This window comes from Sorex fumeus, unplaced genomic scaffold (genome assembly GCF_029834395.1).
Source record: "Sorex fumeus unplaced genomic scaffold, SorFum_2.1 ptg000045l, whole genome shotgun sequence".
In the NCBI taxonomy this organism is placed as follows: Eukaryota; Metazoa; Chordata; class Mammalia; order Eulipotyphla; family Soricidae; genus Sorex; species Sorex fumeus.
The window spans coordinates 17,192,671-17,213,452 of record NW_026606102.1 but is presented as its reverse complement, the minus strand read 5'-3'; the positions used below and the strand labels follow the sequence as shown (position 1 = coordinate 17,213,452).

The 20,782-nt window shown below is 36.0% G+C and overlaps 1 protein-coding gene across 1 annotated transcript in view; it reads right to left on the bottom strand.

Annotated features, from left to right (window-relative positions):
* The window catches only part of AGBL4 (AGBL carboxypeptidase 4), a 1,380,022-nt gene that overhangs the window by 1,146,879 nt on the left and 212,361 nt on the right, over window positions 1-20,782 (bottom strand). The window contains exon 3 of the mRNA XM_056122279.1: window positions 20,063-20,187. Coding sequence (XP_055978254.1) covers window positions 20,063-20,187 — 125 coding nt within the window. The remainder of the gene's footprint in view (window positions 1-20,062; window positions 20,188-20,782) is intronic.

Genomic DNA, 20,782 nt, shown 5'->3' with positions numbered 1-20,782 from the left:
TGATGGACATAGAACTAAGTGGGTGGCCCAGGTTTACCTGGCAGTACAAGCCCTGAGTAGCATCATATCCCTCACTGAACTGATAGTCTGGTTGGTTGAGAATCATTGGTAGGGCCTCTGGGTCTTCCAAGCAGTGCTGGGGAACTGCTCCCCTCCCTCTACCCCCACAATGATGAAAAAGAAAAAAGAAAATATCATATGACTACAGTGAAAGTATTAATGTTTTCAAGAAACCCAAGGAAAACATCTACATAAAAACTGTATGCTGGGGGCCACAGAGTTGGAACAGGGCTTAAGGTGTTTGCCTTGTACTAGGCTAAATAAAGTTCAATCCTCTATACTGTTCATATTGTGCCCTGGGCAATGCCAGGAGTGATATTTGAGCACAAAAGCAAGAATAAATCCTGAATGCTGCTGGGTTTGGTTAAAAATAAGAAAACAAAATAAAACAAAAATGTAATATAAATGAAACTATAAATCACCATTAAAAGAAAAAATGCACAAGAATATGAAAACACATCCCCCTAAGTTCAAGGCTTAGAAGGATCAATACTGTTCAGAAATGACAATTCTATACAAAGAACTATATAGATTCAGTGTACCTCCTATAAAAATACTTATGACAATTTTTAGAGACACAGAAAAAATGCTGTTGAAATTTATATAAAGAAATAAGAACTGCAAATAACCAAAGAAACCCTAGGTAAAAAGAAGATGGGAGGCTTATCTTTCCCCCAACTTTATTTTACACTCTAAGACTACACTAATCAAGATAATTATGTTACTGGAAAAAGACTCTCAGAAAAAGGGAATAAATTTGAGAGTCCAGAGACAAATCCTCAGGTATTCAAACAACTAATATTTCTTAAAGGAGCAAAGAGTATGGAATGAACCAATGCTAGCCTATTTAATAAATGGTCTTGGGGAAAACTGGTAAGTCACATGTGAAAATGAACTCAGACACTTTTTATTCAAACTATGCAAAAATGTCAACTGAAAATGGATTAATATATATATTCAGAAATTAATGCATAAATTATGTTGAGGAAAACATTCAGAAGCCTCATGACACTGAATCTAAACGTATTTTCAATGATTCAAGGGTATTGACCAAGCAAAGGAATTCAAAGATAAACAAATAAGATGCATCAAACTAAGAAGCTTCTGCACTTCAAATAAAATGGCGTTCAGTATAAAAAGGCACCCTCTGGACAGGGAAAAAGCATTTGTCCACCATTTATATATGACAAAGGGTTAATATCCAAAATATATAAAACACGTGTAAAACTGAACAAGAAAAGAACAATCAATGTCCAAAAATTCAGAGAAGAGATGAACAGAAACTTCCTCAATGATAGAATATAAATGGCCAATAGGTATAAAAAAATTCTCTGTATCCCTTTTCATCGGGGGAAATGCAAGTAAAACAACAATGAGATATAGCCTCACAACAGGAAAATGACACATATCGTAAAGAATAAAAGCAACTAGTGCATGTGTGGATGTGAGAGAAAGGAACTCTCATCCACTGTAGGTGGGAATGTCATCAACCGGCTTAAGCTTTTTTCAGAAATAATAAAGATGCTTCCCCCCAAAAATTAATCCTCCATATGACTCAGCAATTTCCCTTATTGGCATCTGCCCTAAGGGCCCAAAAATTCTATTCAGAAAAAATAGTTGTGCTCTTATGTTCACCGCAATATCCAAAATCTGGAAACAACCTGTCAAAGAACAGATGATTGGAAAAAACCTATTGTACTTAGATGCAGAAGAATACCACTTAGCCGTAAGAAAAGTCCAACTCATGCAATTTTCTGTCATGTGGTTGGAGTATATCATACTGAGATACTGAGTCAAGTTAGTCAGAATGGAAAAGGAATGATCCCTCTCTATAGACAGACAGAGGGAGAGAGAGAGGGGAGAGAGAGAGAGAGAGAGAGAGAGAGACAGAGACAGAGACAGAGACAGAGACAGAGACAGAGATCTTTTATATAAATAAACATAGTGAGGAAATAACAAATTCCCAAAGCAAAAAGAATCTGAGAACTGGTCTTCATAAGAAAGCTTACAATGACAGGGAATGGGGAGAAGGTGACCCTAGGGTGGAGGTAGGGGAAACTGGGACAATGGTAGTAGAGAAAGAAGTGGACACTGGTGAAGGGTGTGATGTTGGTGGAATGCTGCAGGTATGAAAACATACCATTAATAGCATTTTAAAATCACAGTGTATAAAATTAAAAACATAATAATAATAATTACATATTTTTAAAGTCTACGCTGAGTCCTAAAATTTGTGTCAAGTTTAAGCCTGATGTACATTCTACAATGGTCACAAATCTTCAATTTTCAGTTTTCTTTACTATCAGTTTATAAATTCAACTTCCTATCTATAAATCTAAATCATTACTTCCTGATCTCTAAATGTAATTTATATTGGAAAAAAAAGAGAAACCTGGGTACCAGAAATCCAGTTCAAACACAAATTATGATTGAAAAAAGTCACTGGCTAAAAATCAGCCTAGGAAGAAAGGGTGTTTTCCCTCAAATAACTGAGTCTTGACACAAAGGACTGAATATCAAATTGCCTCTGTAGAGATAACTACTAGCATTTACTTTATTCTCTACTATCTTTAAAGTCAGATCATGGTATTAAGAAAGATAAGATAATAATAGCAATAACAGTACTAGCAGCTAAGATCTATTTGTGCTTAATATATCTCAGTATTTGCTCAATTAAAGCTCACCAAAAAATCTCCATCTTATAGAAATATAAATAAGCAACAATCAACTCTTAATCCAAAATTCTGAGGCTGTGTGGTAAACAAACCATAACATGTGGCAAACAATGCTGTATCTTCAAAGAAAGCTGTGGGAAACAGCCTCTAAGAAGTAGCTTCTTAATACAGCTGAGATTGCATATATTTTAAAGTACATGATTAGGCAAAGTGAGAATAAGTAAAAGACTTTCTAGATACAAGTGACAGATTAAAAATACATGAATCACCAAGGATGACTCTGAATTTTTGGCTTGGACAATTGAGTAGATAGTACTCTAAAAAAATAAAGTGGGAAAAATTGAAAGAGGAAGATGCAGACTTTGGGAAAGTAATTGTTCAATATTGATACAGTACTTTTGTGTAAGATAGACAGCTAAAAGCATGGATCAACATAAAGTCAGCATTCAAAATCAGAGTCAACTCTCTTGCTTCCTTTCATTTTTTTTTCATTTCATCATCCTGTTAATCGTCGATTGACTCGAGCAGGCCCCAGTAACGTCTCTTTCATCCTAGCCCTGAGATTATATTCAGGGCTCTTTAGGAGAATGAGACCCATCATTGTTACTGGTATTTGGCATATTTGGTAGGCCACGGGGAGTTTGCCAGACTCTGCCCTGTGGGCAGGCTACATTCGACAGCCTGCAAGTTTGTCCAAAGTAGGAATGAGATAATAAGATGTTGCGCGGCCGCGAATGCGGCCGCGCGGTTCCGGGATCTGGATTTTATAGTCTCTGAGTCTTGGCCGCTGATGGGATTACACGGCGCCAGGGGGCCAGGTGGTGGGTGTGACCCCCGCCTACTGGAATTTGGAGGATCTGGGTGGAAGATGCTCGACTCCAATTCGCGTAGGCTTGGAGGTCTCGGCCCCGGAACCCGCGTGGCTTTGTCCCTCTGCCAGTACCTTCAGGTGTGCGGAGAGTGGTCTCAGCATGGTGGTGGCTGGTCCTGGAGGTCTCCGGCTGCCGTAGCCCTGGCCGGGGCAGGGAGGAAAGCTCAACCCGCTCCCCTCCAAGGGACTCCGGGAAGGAACACCGAGGCGCGGGGGCAGAGACTGCACTGCTCTCATCCGGGATCTGGATTTTATAGTCTCTGAGTCTTGGCCGCTGATGGGATTACACGGCGCCAGGGGGCCAGGTGGTGGGTGTGACCCCCGCCTACTGGAATTTGGAGGATCTGGGTGGAAGATGCTCGACTCCAATTCGAGTAGGCTTGGAGGTCTCGGCCCCGGAACCCGCGTGGCTTTGTCCCTCTGCCAGTACCTTCAGGTGTGCGGAGAGTGGTCTCAGCATGGTGGTGGCTGGTCCTGGAGGTCTCCGGCTGCCGTAGCCCTGGCCGGGGCGGGGAGGAAAGCTCAACCCGCTCCCCTCCAAGGGACTCCGGGAAGGAACACCGAGGCGCGGGGGCAGAGACTGCACTGCTCTCATCCGGGATCTGGATCTTGCTTCCTTACACTACAATAAGCTATAAGTAAGTTTTCTGAAAGCCAAAGTAAACACAAAAGTATGATAATTTCTGAGGTCCATTCTAAGTTTAAAATGGAGAAATATAAGAATTTCTTGTAGCTCATCTGGTTCGACTCCAAAGCTTTCTCCAAACATTCACAAATCAAAGCCTATGAAAGCTACAGTGCCTTTTACTCATGGTTTTGTTGCTTTTGTTCTGCCAAAGCAAGACTTAGACTACCCATGAAACTAAGCATAAAATTTAAATATCAATCCCTCATTTATTTGGCAGCAGATCAGCCAAACAACCCCCAAATTTTTTTTAACAGCCCAAAAATTTAAGACTCATCGAGCCTGAGATGTTCTGTTCCCAGTACTGAAAGTTTCATTTGCATAAATATCTTTTTCACTTTCTACATCTGTTTTTTATTTATATTGCAACAGCAATATTTATAAGTTTTTGTCACAATAAGTTTATAGTCTAAATTTTGGGTTTTTAATTGTTTAGTTCTTAAAAACTGCAGAGTTGTAAATCTGTACAAAATTTTCAATGTGAAACTCACATGAGAATTTTTCTTATAAAAAATAACCATGTCATGTCACATCATATAATGGTGACATCGAAGTAAAACCTATATGAAAATATAACTATGCTACTCTTATAACCACTTTCATAATTTTAATATAATACAAAGATATATCTTGCCTTATGTAATTTGGTACCAGTAATAAGGTTTGATGTTTTTTCCCACATATTTGACTATTAAATTAAAAGTTTTGGTTATTACACCAGGTTTATGATCCTTAAATAAAATGAGGTTTTTCCTATACAAAATTAACCTTAAGAACCAAATCAAGTCACATGTTTTCTTTATAACTTTTCTTTATCTATCGTTGACCTGCATCCAACTAAATTTATCTAGAGTGATCCCTGAGTGTAGAGCCAGAAATAAGCCCTGAGCACTACTAGAGTGGATTTATCTCTCAAAAAATTGAGGACCAAAGCTACTCTTAGAATATAATTCCCAGATGACAGCAAATAGCAGATTTCAAATATGAATAAATGACAATGAAGATTATTTTCAACTCTGAAATTTTTGACGATTAATTTTTTTAAACTATAAGGCATGTATGCCTTACAAGTGCCCAACATGGCCAACCCGAGTTCGATTACTCCGCCCCTCTCGGAGAGCCCGGCAAGCTACCGAGAGTATCTCGCCCGCACGGCAGAGCCTGGCAAGCTACCTGTGACGTATTCGATATGCCAAACACAGTAACAACAAGTCTCATGATGGACACGTTACTGGACCCGCTGGAGCAAATCGATGAACAACGGGAGGACCGTGACTGTGACCGTGATAAGGCATGTAAAACTTTGACAATATAGTCATGCTAAAACTAAGAAAATTAGAAGTGCAGGATAGTATTCTTAATTAAATAAATGATCTATTTAAATACATACAAATTATATGTAACATCATATTTTGTAGTGAAGGATAAATGTGTTCCTCTAAAATTAAAGCTACCTTAATACACATACTCAACACTGTACTGCAAGTCATAGCCAGTGGATATATTGTGAGACTTGTTACTGTTTTTGGCATATCGAATACGCCGTGGGGATCATGCCAGGCTCCGCCGTGCGGGCGAGATACTCTTGGTAGCTTGCCGGGCTCTCCAAAAGGTTTGGAGGAATCAAACCCAGGTCAATCACGTGTAAGGCAAACGCCCTATCCGTTGTGCTATCGCTCCAGACCCTCTTGTTCCATAGACACTACCTAAATGAGTGGGAGCTCAAATGCATAAATTAAACAAGTAAATCCAGCACACAATTCACACCATATATATTGATTTTATATTTTTCAAATTGGCTTTTACTGAGGTATCATATTTTATAAGTATTGATATTATTATTTTATACTTGAGTACTACAATAACATCCCCATCAGAAAGTAAACTTGCTCCCCCTTTACCCAAAAGTCGTTCCTCACTGTTTAAACTTGTATGTTCAAAGTTCTATTGACTATATCTCAATATTTGTTTCCATTGAGAATTGGTGAATCATTCTTTCTTTATATAAGCATAGAAGGAAAGTATCCAATATTTTTATTTTAATTTCTGACACTTTACTTGCAATGACACCTCCAATTTTATCTGAGTTGCAAAGAACTGAAATTTTTTTCTCATAAAAGAATAGTATTCCATTGTGCATACAGACTACAATTTCTTTATTCACTCATTTGTTGAGTGCTTAAGTTGTTTCCATATCTTGGCTAATGCCAGTAATGCTTCAATGTATAAGGGTGCAAATGTTTTTTAGAATGAATGTTTTTGTATCCTTGAGGTAGATGCCCAGTGTGGAATTACTGTGTCACACAGAAGTTATGTCCTTAATTTTGTCTTGTTTGCTTGTTTGTTTGTTTGGGGACAATACACTATAGTGCTCAGGGTTTACTCCTGGCTCTAGAATTTTGAACTCAAGGACACTCCAGGCAGGGCTTAGCATCCACATGGGGTGAAAGCTCATGTTGGATGCATACAAGGCAAGCTCCATATCTGCTTCACTACCACTCTGGCCACATATTCTTGATTTCTTTGAAAAGTCATTAACTGTGTTAAAACCTAAACCAGGATATAGTCCCACAAACAGTGAATGAGATTTCCTTTCTTTATCATATCCCTGGTAGTATGTATTGCTTTTAAACTCTTTGATACAGATCATTCTCTCTTCTGTAAAGTGAGATCTCACTGTTGTTTGATATGCACTTTCCTGATAATCAGTGATGAAAACATTTTCATGTATCTACTGGCCATCTTAGTAATGGTCTGTTGATCCTTCCCCATTTTTGAGAGGGTTTTATATGTACCATGAATATCAGCCCTTTCCTAAGTGTGAATATTTTTTCCCATTCAGTAGGGTGTGTTTTTATTTTAGGCCATTGTTTCTTTCTCAGTGCAGAAGATTTTAGTTTTGATGTAGTGCTATTTATTTATGATTTTATTTTGGAAAATGGAGTTATAGCATTGAAGAGTTCTTTGAAGTCAAGATATTGGAGCATCCTACCTATGTTTTCCACAATGTATATTATAGAGAGAGGCTTGAAATCAAGGTATTTAATTGGTTTTGAATTCATCTTCCAGCATGAGATAGGAGCCATACTTTAATTTTTCTTAATGTGTCTAATAAGTTTTCCAAGCAACCTTTGCTGAAAAAGCTGTCTTAATTCTAGTTCATGCGCCTAGCTGCTTTGCTATAAATTTACTATCCTTACATTTGAGAGTTTATCTCTAAGCTCTCAATTCTATGCATTTATAAATCAGTATTTGTTCCATAACTACACAGCTTTGCTTACCAGATCATTATTTAAGCTTTTCTGGGAATTTTACAGATCCATACAACTTTTAGAAGTATGTGTTCTGTGTTCTTGAAGAACACCATATATCATAAGAATCAGCAAAATTAAAATGAACATATTACCCAAAGTAATATACAGAGGCAACTAAAACTGATTTTAAGTGAAACTTATTTCTAACCATTAAACTTAAAACCATGAAATTTCAGGAAAAACACTTCTGTGCACTGAGCGAAAAAAGCTTTATTAAAATTAATATCAAAAAATGTGAAATAAAATAATAAACTAGAATTGAAGAGAGAGTACAGCAGGTAACAGGTCTGCCTTGAACATGACTGAGCAGGATTAGATTTCCTGCATCCTCAAGCCTGTCTAGAGTGATCCCTGAGTGGAGAGCTAGGGGTAAACCCTGAGGACAACAGGGTGTAGCTCAGAACAAAAAAGAAAAAAACTTTCAGTTAAAAGAATAAAACAATGAACCAGACTGGAAGATTAATTCAAATGCCCAGGATAAATGACTTATATCCAAATACATATAAGTACTCTCAAAACTTAATATAACAAAAATACAATCCAATTTAAAACACTAACAATTATTCTGAAGAGATACTTCACCGAAGAATATAAACAACAGCAAACAGTCACATGAAAACATGTACAGAATGATCTGTCATTAAGGAAAAACAAATTAAGAATCAACATGAGTTCCAATTACTTTTTTAAAAATGTCTGCAATGAAAAATACTGACAATATCAAGTAATGACAAATATAAAAAGCAACAAGGGTCTTCAAATATTTCTGATGTAAATGTAAACTAATAGTGATATGGAAATATTAGCAATTACTTATAAATTTTAACATATATTATATTTCCAAGCAGTTTTATGGAGTGATGAGCCCATCCAAAGTGACCTTATTTCTGAAAGATAGTTACCAGTATGCCTTTAATTAATGAACAACTAATTTATACCACATTATGTTTACATGTAAATGGTCAAATAAAACTACACATTTACATTAGGAAAAAAAGAAAAAAAATATTTTGGGGGCCATTGAGATAATGCAATGGGTAGAGGACTTTCAGTGCACATACGCAACCCAGGTTTGATCACCTGCACCACATATGGTAACCCTCCCCCAGACCTGTCAGGTGTGATCTAAGAACAGAGCCATAAGTAAGTCCTGACCTCATGTGGTATGGTCCAAAATCAAACAAAAAATTTAAAATAAATCTAGAAGAGCCATATGCTAATGCTCATATTTTTCTTACTATACTACATCTCATATAATGACTGTCCCTGAATATCTAAATAAAAGAAATGTTTTTCATATGCCAGTTCATTTGAGAGAGATTTGTCTCTCATTTTCAAATTGCTAAAATAATTTTTTTTACTGTCTATGGGCATATCCTCCTGAATAAGCCTGATCTTTTCTGTGAGTTGCCATCCCCCTACTCCACTGTAATTCCATTAAACTTCATCTAGTTACTCTCAGTAATATTTACTGGCTTATAAAAATAATTTTAGCCAAAGGAAAAACTTAAATTTTCTTTCATTCGTGCTACTGTAATAACCAATGCTGCTCTTTTCAGCTTACTCACAATAGAACACTAATTACAAAGCCAAGAAAATTATATTGATAGATAACTTTTGTCTTTCTGCTAACTTTAAAATGAATGTTTTCAGTTTAACCTACATAAAATATTTGCTCTTGATTATTTATCTTCTTTTTTTTAATAGAGAAACTCATTTGTCCTAGTTTATTATAAGTCTTAGTTTAAATAGGTGTTAAGTATAAGCCAGTTTTTGCAAAAGAAACAGTGACCAAAATACAGAGAGAGCCCACTGAATGGGAAAAAATATTTACCCAATAGCCATCAATAAAGGGTTATTATCCAGAATATGCAAGACATTAGTAGAACTGCACAAGAATAAAACCTCCAACCCCACCAAAAAATGGGGAGAAGAAATGAAGAGAAACTTCTTCAAAAAAGAAATACTAATTGCCAAATGGCACATGAAAAAAATGCTCTACATCACTAATCATCAGGGAGATGCAAATTAAAACAACAATGAGATTCAACTTATGCCAAAGAGACTGGCACTCATCAAAAAGAACAAAAACAACCAGTGCTGGTGCGGATGTGGGGAGAATGGGAATCTTTCATTGTTGGTGGATATGCCAACTGGTTCAGCTAAATGGGCATTCCTCAAAAAACTAACACTTGAGCTTCCATCTGACCCAGCAGTACCACTTCTGGAAACATATCCCAGGGATGCAAAAAAGCAAAATAGAAATGACACCTGCACCTGTACATTCATTGCAGCACTGTTCACAATAGCCAGAATCTGTAAATAACCCAAGTGCCTGAGAACAGATAACTGGTTAAAGAAACTTTGGTACATCTACACAATGGAATACTATACAGCTGTTAGGAAAGATGAAGTCATGAAATTCGCTTATAACTAAATGGACATGGAGAGTATCATGCTAAGTAAAATGAGTCAGAAAGAGAGGGATAGACTTAGAATAACTCATTTGTGGAATATAAAATAGCATAATGGGAGACTAATGCCCAAGGACAGTAGAGACAAGGGCCCGGAAGATTGCTCCATGGTTGGAAGCCTGTCTTATGAGCTGGGGGGAGGCAGCAGCTGGAATAGAGAAGGGATCACTAAGTCAATGATGGTTGGTGGGATTTCTAAGGATGGGAGATGTGTGCTGAAAGAAGATAAAGGACAAAACATAATAGACTCTCAGTATCTGTACTGCAAACCACAATGCCCAAAAGTAGAGAGAGAAAACTGTCTGCCATAGAGGCAGGGGGCGGGGTTGGGTGGAGGTGGCGGGAGGAATACTGGGGTTGCACTGGTGTTGGAAACTGTACAGTGGTGGAACAATGAGTATTTGGTCATTGCATGACTGAAACTTAGTTAACAAAGCTTTTTAACTAACTATATCTAGAGTAATTCAATAAAAAAATGTATAAGCTGTTTTTTTTTCACCTATTGAGATAATCTGAGAGAAAACACAATGAAAAGTAAATTCTGAAGAAAGAAAATAAGTTCCAAAATTCAGATAGAAAAACATGTATAATGTAACTATGGCAAAAGGTTTACAATAATCTCTTTTGGTAGTGGGCTCATGAGTTCAATTTTTGTTTGTTTGCTTATTTGTTTCTTCTATAAATATTCCTAGGGCTGGAGCAATAGCACAGTAGGTAGGGCATTTGCCTAGCAAGTGGCCAACATGGTCGACCCGAGTTTGATTCCTCTGCCACTCTCAGAGAGCCCAGCATGCTACCTACCGAGAGTATCTCGACCGCAGGACAAAGCTTGGCAAGCTACCTGTGACATATTCGATATGCTAAACACAGTAACAATTGTCACAATGGAGACGTTACTGGGCCCGCTCCAGCAAATCGATGAACAATGGGAGAACAGTGATAAATATTCCTATTCTTCAGTTTTCCACAGTAGTTTTTCCAGTATTTGTGCAGTGGTACAAATCCTATCTTTACTATTTAATAATTATGGTATCTTAATTCAATTGTCTTGTTGTATCTTACTTTCCTTCATTTTACATTGTCTCAATGAATTTTCATAATACCCACATGAAATAGTTTTATCTTTAACTTATAAGTTAAAAAACTCTTAACTACCAAAAGATTAATGGATCAATGGTAAAATAATTCATTAGCACGAGTAAGGATATAAATTAAAATTTATTTAAATTTATATGTTATTTTTACTAAATACACTGCTTCTGTGAGCAGGACAAAGTTTCACTGAATTGTCATTGTATTCCTGAAATCTGCAGAACAAAGGCTGTAAAGCAGTAAGCATTCTTAGAATTTTCAAGTCTAATTCAAGGAAGTAAAATGGTGAGTATAAATATATAGATATATGCTGTGTTTAAATGTTATTTCAATGTTAAAAAATATCTTTTAAAAAATTCCCATCAAATCCTTCAGAGTATAATTTTTTGTCAGACCCAGATAAAATAGGAATGAAAAACATAGGTAAAAGTAATAATAAATGAGTGTGCTTTGCAGTTTCATTTTTATTACCCTAACTTATTCCTTTAGAACTAGATTCATGAAATACTGTATCATAGGCCATTTATTTGTGTGGAAATTTAAAGGTAAGAAAAAGGAAAAAACTTATTCTGAATGCATGAATATATGAATTCCGAAAACAATTCAAGGCATGAAATTCAAGGCAAAACATTCTACCCCAATGACAGAACAGCAAAATAGTATAAATTCTCTGAGTAGCAATTTAGAAATGTTTATCAATGAGACTTTAAAATATTCACTTCCCCCCCCCATCAATTCCTATTATAGGAATTTACCCTAAGAAATTTAGGTACCATTTCAAACATAAAGATATACCCCACAGTGTAATGTGTAAAGGAGAGTAGAAAAAACTTTATATTCAAGAGTAAGGAGATTGATCAATAAAAAATAGCCAAGATTAAAAACGTTTTTTTGGCTGATATTCAAATTTAATGACAAATGACAAATAATAAACAGCTAACTTTTCCCTTGCACTTTTGTGATGCATATAGATGCATGCTTATATTACTAGAGACGTCATGTTTATTTGCATTTTTAAAGTTAAGCCATATAACTAAATTAATTTGATTTTTTTATTTTGACTTTAATATTTAGGTTCCTGAAAGTAAAACATAAAAATATATGTACAGTACAAATTTACCTAGATTCCAAATATAAACTAGAAAATAAATAAAAAAAATAATATGCCTAAAGTTATTAAGTTAAGTATACTGTTTTCTAGGTAGTAAGATTATGGGCTTATATGTATGTATTTCCTCTGCTTCAAATTATTATATTTTCCAAATTTACAACACTGAGCACCAGCTACTTTTAAAATAAGAAGAAAATACAGTCAAAGAAAAAAAAAAGAAAAAAGGAAACAAGAAGTTTTAATAGTCTAAGTATATCATTTTATTTTCTTATTGAATGATATTTTCTCTGAGAATTTAAATATGAAGGTTTGCTTTTATAACACAAATATTCTGATGCATAAATAATACAATTCTACATAAAAATTTAATATAAGATTTTCAGATAGAAAGCTATTTTTCAATAAAGGTACTATCATGTTTAGTTTTTATAGGCTCCCACAACAGCACTATTTGAAATTTACTTTGAGAGTTGATATACTAGTCCTAAAATATACCACCTTATATTCCAAACTTTTAGCACTTTCTAAAAATATGAATTAAAATAACCCAAAAGCAAGACCTGTTTATATATTATATTTAAAGCTGCAATTTTCAACATTTATTTAACAGAGTCAGGCTATGAATGATTAATATTTCTTTTGCCCACTAGTATCAACCCCTAAATAAGGTTCCTGACTAGATTACATTCATGCAGGTCTCATTTTCACGGAAATTGGAGAGATAAAGAAAGATTATAGGAAAAGACATTATAAAAACAGACCTCACAAGTCAAACCTAATAGTAAAATCACTCTTTTTCATGTAGGCAACCATGAAAACAAATATCCTGTGAGCTAAAGATATATTGTATCTTTTCAGGAGATCTATATTCCTTCTTCAGACAGATTTCCATAACTATATAATATGATTACAGCTGATGAAAGACCACAGAAAAAGCATGATAAAACATCAGACTCAGGAAACCAGATAAACATGCTCATGATTTCTAATTGTAATGAGAGTATGATAACACTGGATATGAAGATAGAACCCAGAGAATCAGCAAATATTGCTTCTTCCAATTCAAAATAAAAACACTTACAAAACACTGTCAACCCAATTATTAATCTAGTTCCATAGAAACTTCATATTACTTGTTTATTAAATTCATAAAGACAACAATTGGCTATTTGACTTTAATATGTGGTACGAAAGTTATGACTCTAGAGAAACTTTTTTGGTTTTGTTTTTGGGCCATAGTCAGTGGTGTTCAGGGCTTACTCCTGGCTTTTTGCTCAAGGATTATTCTTAGCAAGTTTCAGGATCCAACTGGGGTCAGGGCACTATGTCAGGTAAGCAACTTACCCTCGATGCAATCTCTCTGGCCCATGGAAACATTTTAAACAGTAAAAGAAGACATCTTTAACCAACATAGAAGAGGAAATAACAAGAAATAGTGAAATGCATGAGAAACTTGTTGAAAACACTATACTGGAGAAAACTTAAGAACCACATTTTCTCTCTAGTCATCTTACCTGCAACTATTCCTCGTGATCATAGAGCTATAGATAGTTATTCTTCATATAAAAATTATAGTGAAATAAAAACTAGGTTAGGAATTTTTTTATTATTTTTTATTAGTGAAACACCACGAGGTACAGTTATTTTTGTGCTTGGGTTTCAGTTATACAATGATCAAGTACCCATCCCTCCACCAGCACCCATTCTCCACCACTACAGGTCCCAGCAACCGTCCCACACCCCATGTCCCCCATCCCACCCTGCCTCTGTGGCAGGGCATTCCCTTTTGTTCTCTCTCTCTCCTTTTGGGTGCCATGGTTTGCCAGAGAGGCATTGAGTGGCAATCAAGTTTGGTCTATAGTCTACTTTCAGTATGCTTCTCCCATCCTGAGAGGATCCTCCCAACACCCTTTATTTGGTGCTCCCTTCTCTATCTGAGCTCCCATTTCCCCTAACACGTGTGGCTGGCCTCCAAGTCATGGAGCAAAATTCCTGGTACTAGTCTCGGTCACCCCTGGGTGTTAGTCCCCCATTATGTTACTTTATGTTTCCCAGATGAATGAAATCTTTCTGTGTCTATCCCTCTCTTTCTGACTCATTTCACTTAACATGATACTTTCCATGTAGTACCACTTGTATGTAAATTTTATGACTTCAACTTTTCTGACAGCTAGTACTCCACTGTGTAAATGTACCAAAGTTTCTTTAACCAGTCATCTGTTCTCAGGCACTCAGGTTGTTTCCAGATTCTGGCTATTGTAGAGTGCTGCAATGAACAAACAAGTGCAGATGTCACTTCGACTATACTTTTTTGCCTCTCTGGGATATATTCCCAGGAGTGGTATTGCTGGGTCAAATGGGAGCTAAAATTCTAATTTTTTGAGAATCGTCCATACTGTTTTCCAAAAGGGTTGAACAGTCAACATTCCCACCAGCAGTGAAGGAGGGTCCCTTTCTCGCCACATCCGCGCCAGCACTGGTTGCTTTTCTTGTTTTGGATGTGGGCCAGTCTCTGTGGTGTGAAATGATATCTCATTGTAGTTTTGATCTGTATCTCCCTGATGATTAATGATGGAGAGCATTTTCTCATGTGCCTTTTAGCCATTCGGATTTCTTTTTTGCGAAAGTTTCTGTTCATTTAGTTGCCGCATTTTTTGATGGGGTTGGGTGTTTTCTTCTTGTGGAGTTCAACCAGTACCTTGTATATCCTTGATATCAACCCCTTGTCAGATGTGTATTTGGTGAATATCCTTTCCCATTCTGTAGACTGTCTTTGTATTTTGGTCACTGTTTCTTTTGAGGTACAGAAGCTTCTTAGTTTAAGATAGTCCCATTTGTCTATCTGTTTTCACTTGCTTGGCCAGTGGCGTGACATCTTTGAAGATACCATTAGCTTCAATATCATGGAGGGTTTTGCCAACTTTGTCTTCAATGAATTTTATGGATTCCGGTCTGATGTTGAGGTCTTTAATCCATTTTGATCTTATTTTTCTACATGACATTAGGCAGAGATCTGAGCCCACTTTTTTGCATGTAGCCGTCCAGTTTTGCCAGCAAAATTTTTTAAAGAGACTTTCCCTGGTCCACTTCACTTTTCTTGCCCTCTTATCAAAGATTAGATGATCATATGCTTGGGGGGATATGTCAGTATATTCAACCCTGTTCCATTGGTCTACAGCTCTGCCATTGTTCCAGTACTATGCTGTTTAAATTATTACTGCTTTGTTGTAGATTTGTAGTAGGTTTGCTCCATTTCTTTGAAGAATGTCATGGGTATCATAATAGGGATCGCATTGAATTTGTACAGTGCTTTGGGAAGTATTGCCATTTTGACAATGTTAATTATCCTGATCAATGAAAAGGGTATATTTTTCCATTTCCTCATGTCCTCTTTTATTTCCTTATTTCATTTTGTAGTTTTCTTTGTACAAGTTCTTTACTTCCTTAGTTAAGCTGATACCTAGGTACTTGATTTTCTGGGGCCCAACTATGAACTTGTTTTCTTCATGTTATTTTCTTCTCTTTCACTATTAGCATATAGGAAAGCCATGGATTTTTGGGTATTGATTTTATAGCCTGCAACTTTACTATACAAGTCTCTTGTTTCTAGGAGTTTGTTGGTACATTTACACAATGGAGTACTATGTAGCTGTTAGAAAAGATGAAGTCATGAAATTTACATACAAGTGGTACTACATGGAAAGTATAATGTTAAGCAAAGTGAGTCAGAAAGAGAGGGATAGACACAGAAAGATTGCATTCATGTGGGGAACATAAAGTAACATAATGGGAGACTAACAGCCAGGTGTGGCCGAGACTAGTACCAGGAATTTTGTTCCATGACTTGGAGACTAGCCACACGTGCTAGGGGAAAAGGGAGCTCAGATAGAGAAGGGGGCACCAAATAAAGGATGTTGGGAGGATCCTCTCAGGATGGGAGAAGCATGCTGAAAGTAGACTATAGACCAAACATAAATGCCACTCAATGCCTCTTTTGCAAACTACAACACCCAATAAGAGAGAGAGAACAAAAGGGAATGCCCTGCCACAGAGGCAGCGTGGGATGAGTGTATGGGGGTGGGAGGGATACTGGGACCCGTGGTGATGGAAAATGGGCATTGGTGGAGGGGTTGATCATTGTATAACTGAAACCCAAGCACAAATATTTGTAAGTCTATAACTGTACCTCATGGTGTTTCACTAATAATAAATAAATAAATAAATAAATAAACACATGTCAACCAAAAATAAATACTTTATTCTACGAGTTGATGCCTATGATAACTTATAAAACTAAATTTGCTCAGCATATATTTGTACAATACCAACGTCAATTAGGTAAACATTTCATAAGTCAGTCCTAAGAAATAATATGAATAAGAAATGTTGGGAGAGATCTCGTTAAAGTAGCACCAGAGGACATTTCTTGATTCTCTGCAGAGAAATAATTAGTAACTTAGCCAAGGGACTGGATATATAGTAGCACAGAAGGTAAGAAAAAAAAGTAGAATGCAAACAATCTTAAGGGGAAATAAATTGTTACAGATATATACCTATAGTTTGCTGCAGGTTGACTTTAGGTTGACTTGCGACCACTCACTACTTTGGGACTATTCTGAGCAATATCACAGCACATAGGGCACTTGCATTGCATGAGGCCAACCAGGCCAACCCAAGTTTGATTCCTCCGCCCTCTCGGAGAGCCTGGCAAGCTACCGAGAGTATCTAACTGGCATTGCAAAACCTGGCAAGCTACAGGTGACATACTCAATATGCCAAACACAGTAACAAGTCTCACAATGGAGACATTACTGGGCCCACTCAAGCAAATCGATGAACAACAGTAGTACAGTGCTACAGTGCTACATATATCTAGATCTGGGCTGGAGCGATAGCTCAGCGGGTATGGCATTTACCTTGCACGCAGCCAACCCAGTTTCGATTCCTCTGTCCCTCTCAGAGAGCCCAGCAATCTACCAAGAGTATTACGTCCACATGGCAGAGTCTGGCAAGCTCCCCGTAGCGCATTCAATATGCCAAAAACAGTAACAGTAAGTCTCACAATGGAGACATTACTGGTGTCCACTCAAGCAAATCGATGAACAATGGAAGGACAGTGCTACAGTGCTATCTATCTATCTATCTATCTATCTATCTATCTATCTATCTATAAACACACACACAGACACACACACAAGGCTCAATCTTTAACATGTTACTAATCTCTTATAGAAGGGCTTAATGGCTTTTGGGTGAAATACAACAATCTTCACACATTTCTTTCCTCTAAGAAACCTTTTCTGGATAATTTTTAGCAGATTATTCCTAAAAAACAATACAAAATAAATTATTTTGGTTCTGCTTTGGGGGCAGGTTTTGGTGTTCAGGATAGAAATATGGTGTTTGGAAAGTGCAATGGTGGTGGAATTGGTGTTATAATATTAAATGTAATCAAATATCGTGAACTTTATAAAAATAAAATAAATTTTAAGAAAAGAACCACAAGTTACTGACTTAAAACAGAAGCCCCAGCAAAAGAATGAGAGATGATATTTTTACCTAAGGATAGCAGAAATAACGCAAGGCTTCCAGATTTGGAGGGTCAAGTCTCAGTCTACTGCAAATATGACTAAGGTCTCCTGTTTATGAGGTAAACTCTCAAAACTAAGTTAAACAGACTTAGGAAAATGCATTTTGAGGATTATTCATTGTCTTCATAAAACAATAGGATCAAGTAAATTCCTTTAAATAAAGTATAAGTTTAATTATAGTGGTTGGAGGGGAAGAATATTATTACTATTACTGTAAAAAACTTAAAAAGCAATTTTGTAATGGGAGATTAAGTAAAACCAAGAAGTAAAAGAACTAAAGTTTGCCTTAGAATGCTGAACTATGGTGTTTAACTTCTCCCCACCTCCCATCACTTGTTCTAAAATACTGAGATTAAAATATATTTAGTTAACAATATTCAGTGAAGCTCCCACAGAAGATTAACTCCTTCCAGTTAGTCTCTGAACTTCAGTATACATTATATACATACAACGCTTTATTTGTGATGTAAGAATCAAGAAAATCCTTAGTAGTGTGAAGTGACTCAATTCCCCCACCCCCTCTGCTAAAGTGTATGTGCCAGGAAAAGAATTCTGTCAAGGAAGACCATAGTCCTTAATTCTAGACATTGATCACTGCATAACATCAGAATACAGATACATTTGAGAAAATGGAGAGGAACCAGAAACTAGGTGAAGGAGCAAATAGGTCAAATTTTAAAAAAAAGAAAGCAAACAAATTCCTCACTTTTCACCAAATCTCTTAGTAAGATATGATCTTGAGAGAAGATGTTAGGCTACAAGGCTAGGGTTTCATTTGCTTAAAAGAATCATACCAATATTTGTACTAGTTTATGCAAAGTCTTCCATGATCTACTGTTTCAATGTAACACAATAATAACTGGTTTCTCAAAGACATATTTTATTAATGCTTGAAGCATATTTTATTCTATTTTTATATTTTTTCTATATTTATCAATATATTTTCTTAAGATTTGGATAGAATCATAAAAGCACATTATAAAATAATAACAGAAAATCCTGACAAATTATTAAGATTAAAATAAAAATTACTACATATAGACATGAGCAAAAAGTTTTCCAGAGTTATTATTAAGTGCTGTAAATTGGCTGTGAATTCTCTAGCAGCAACATCAAAGGTAAAATAGGATTATGTATTAGAATCATATTGTTTTTAAGATGGTGACCACACGACATCTTATGGCGGCCTCGTGACATCTTATGATCTCATTCCTACTTTGGACAAACTGGCAGGCTACCGAATGTAACCTGCCCACACGGGAGAGTCTGGTAAACTCCCTGTGGCATACCCAATATGCCAAATACCAGTAACAATGATGGGTCTCATTCTCCAAACCCTGAAAGAGCCTTGAATATGGCACTTTTTAAAATCTCAGGGCTAGGATGAAGGAGACATTACTGGGGCCTGCTCAAGGCAATCGACGAACTACAGGATGGCCGTGATCATGATCGTGTTTTTAAGATATATAGACATTCTGTTGTATAGAAGACATACCTTTACCATAACTGAGGTATGTAAGAAATTTTTCTTTCAGTACTTAAAAAATAAAGAATATTGGGCTGGAGAGATAGCACAGCAGGTAGAGCATTTGCCTTGCACACGGCCAACCTGGGTTCGATTCCCATCATCCCATATGGTCCCCTGAGCACCGCCAGGAGTAACTCCTGAGTGCAGAGCTAGGAGTAACCCCTGTGCATCGCCAGGTGTGACCCAAAGAGAAATAAATAAATAAATAAATAAAATTAAAATAAAGAATATTTTAAAAAGTAACACAGAAATAACCTCTCTGTATAGGAGAATAAATAAATAAATATTAAATAAATAAATAAAATTAAAATAAAGAATATTTTAAAAAGTAACACAGAAATAACCTCTCTGTATACATATAGGAAACCGTCACTGAAACTGCCCCTCAGAATGTGTCACTCTAGAAAGCAGAACACATTATGCAAATTTTCAATTAGCAAAGAATATATATTACATTAAAAGAATATACATAAAATATATATACATTCAAAGAATATACATAAAATGAATAGCATTATACATTTTTATACTTCTTGAAATTAAATTAGATTATAGCTATACCATATATTCCTTATATGGTGATTATTTCAACATTCCTACAATTCCAAAAGATGTAGTTATCCAATAAAAAATCACATTGAAAATATCCAATTTCTCTCACCTGTGATTCTTTCACGTTTTCAACAGTAAAGTTGAACCAAACTCGAAAGCGTGGATTACAGGTATCTGGACGAATGAACAGATCATACTCAAACTCAGAGACCTGGTCTACTCGCCCAAGGTTACCTGGCAATAAAAATTACAAGTGTTAATAGATGTTCATACAGCTCAATGGTAAATATATTTACATATTATAAGAGCAGTAACAGTGACAGTTGTTAACCTTTAGTAGTTGTTGGTTCAGCATTCACAATCTATATGGCTTCCAACTCTGAAAGCAACAATAGGAGCAGTGGTTATGTTCAGCTGGTCCACACTGTGGTGTGAACAGTCCTTTTCAGTCCTCATGATCTAACAGATATATTTTTCATACAAGTGTCTTTAACAAATTAGGATACTATATGTTACATGTGGCAAGACACAATAAAACAAAACTGAATCAACAACAAACCAGATTTTATAAAAAAAAATCATGATAATAGCTTATGTGCTTTATATCAAACTTTGTCATATATAAAATACCTATATACTTGAACTATTTGATCTACATTGCTTTTACAAAGATGCAGCTTTATCTGTGTTTGGTATATTTCCAAAATACCAGAACACAGTAAATATTATGAACAATGAGGTTTTAAACAAAAATTAGTAGTAGCTATTATGAATGATGATAAATTCAAAAACAATAATAAAATTCATTCATATTTTTCTCTACCAACAG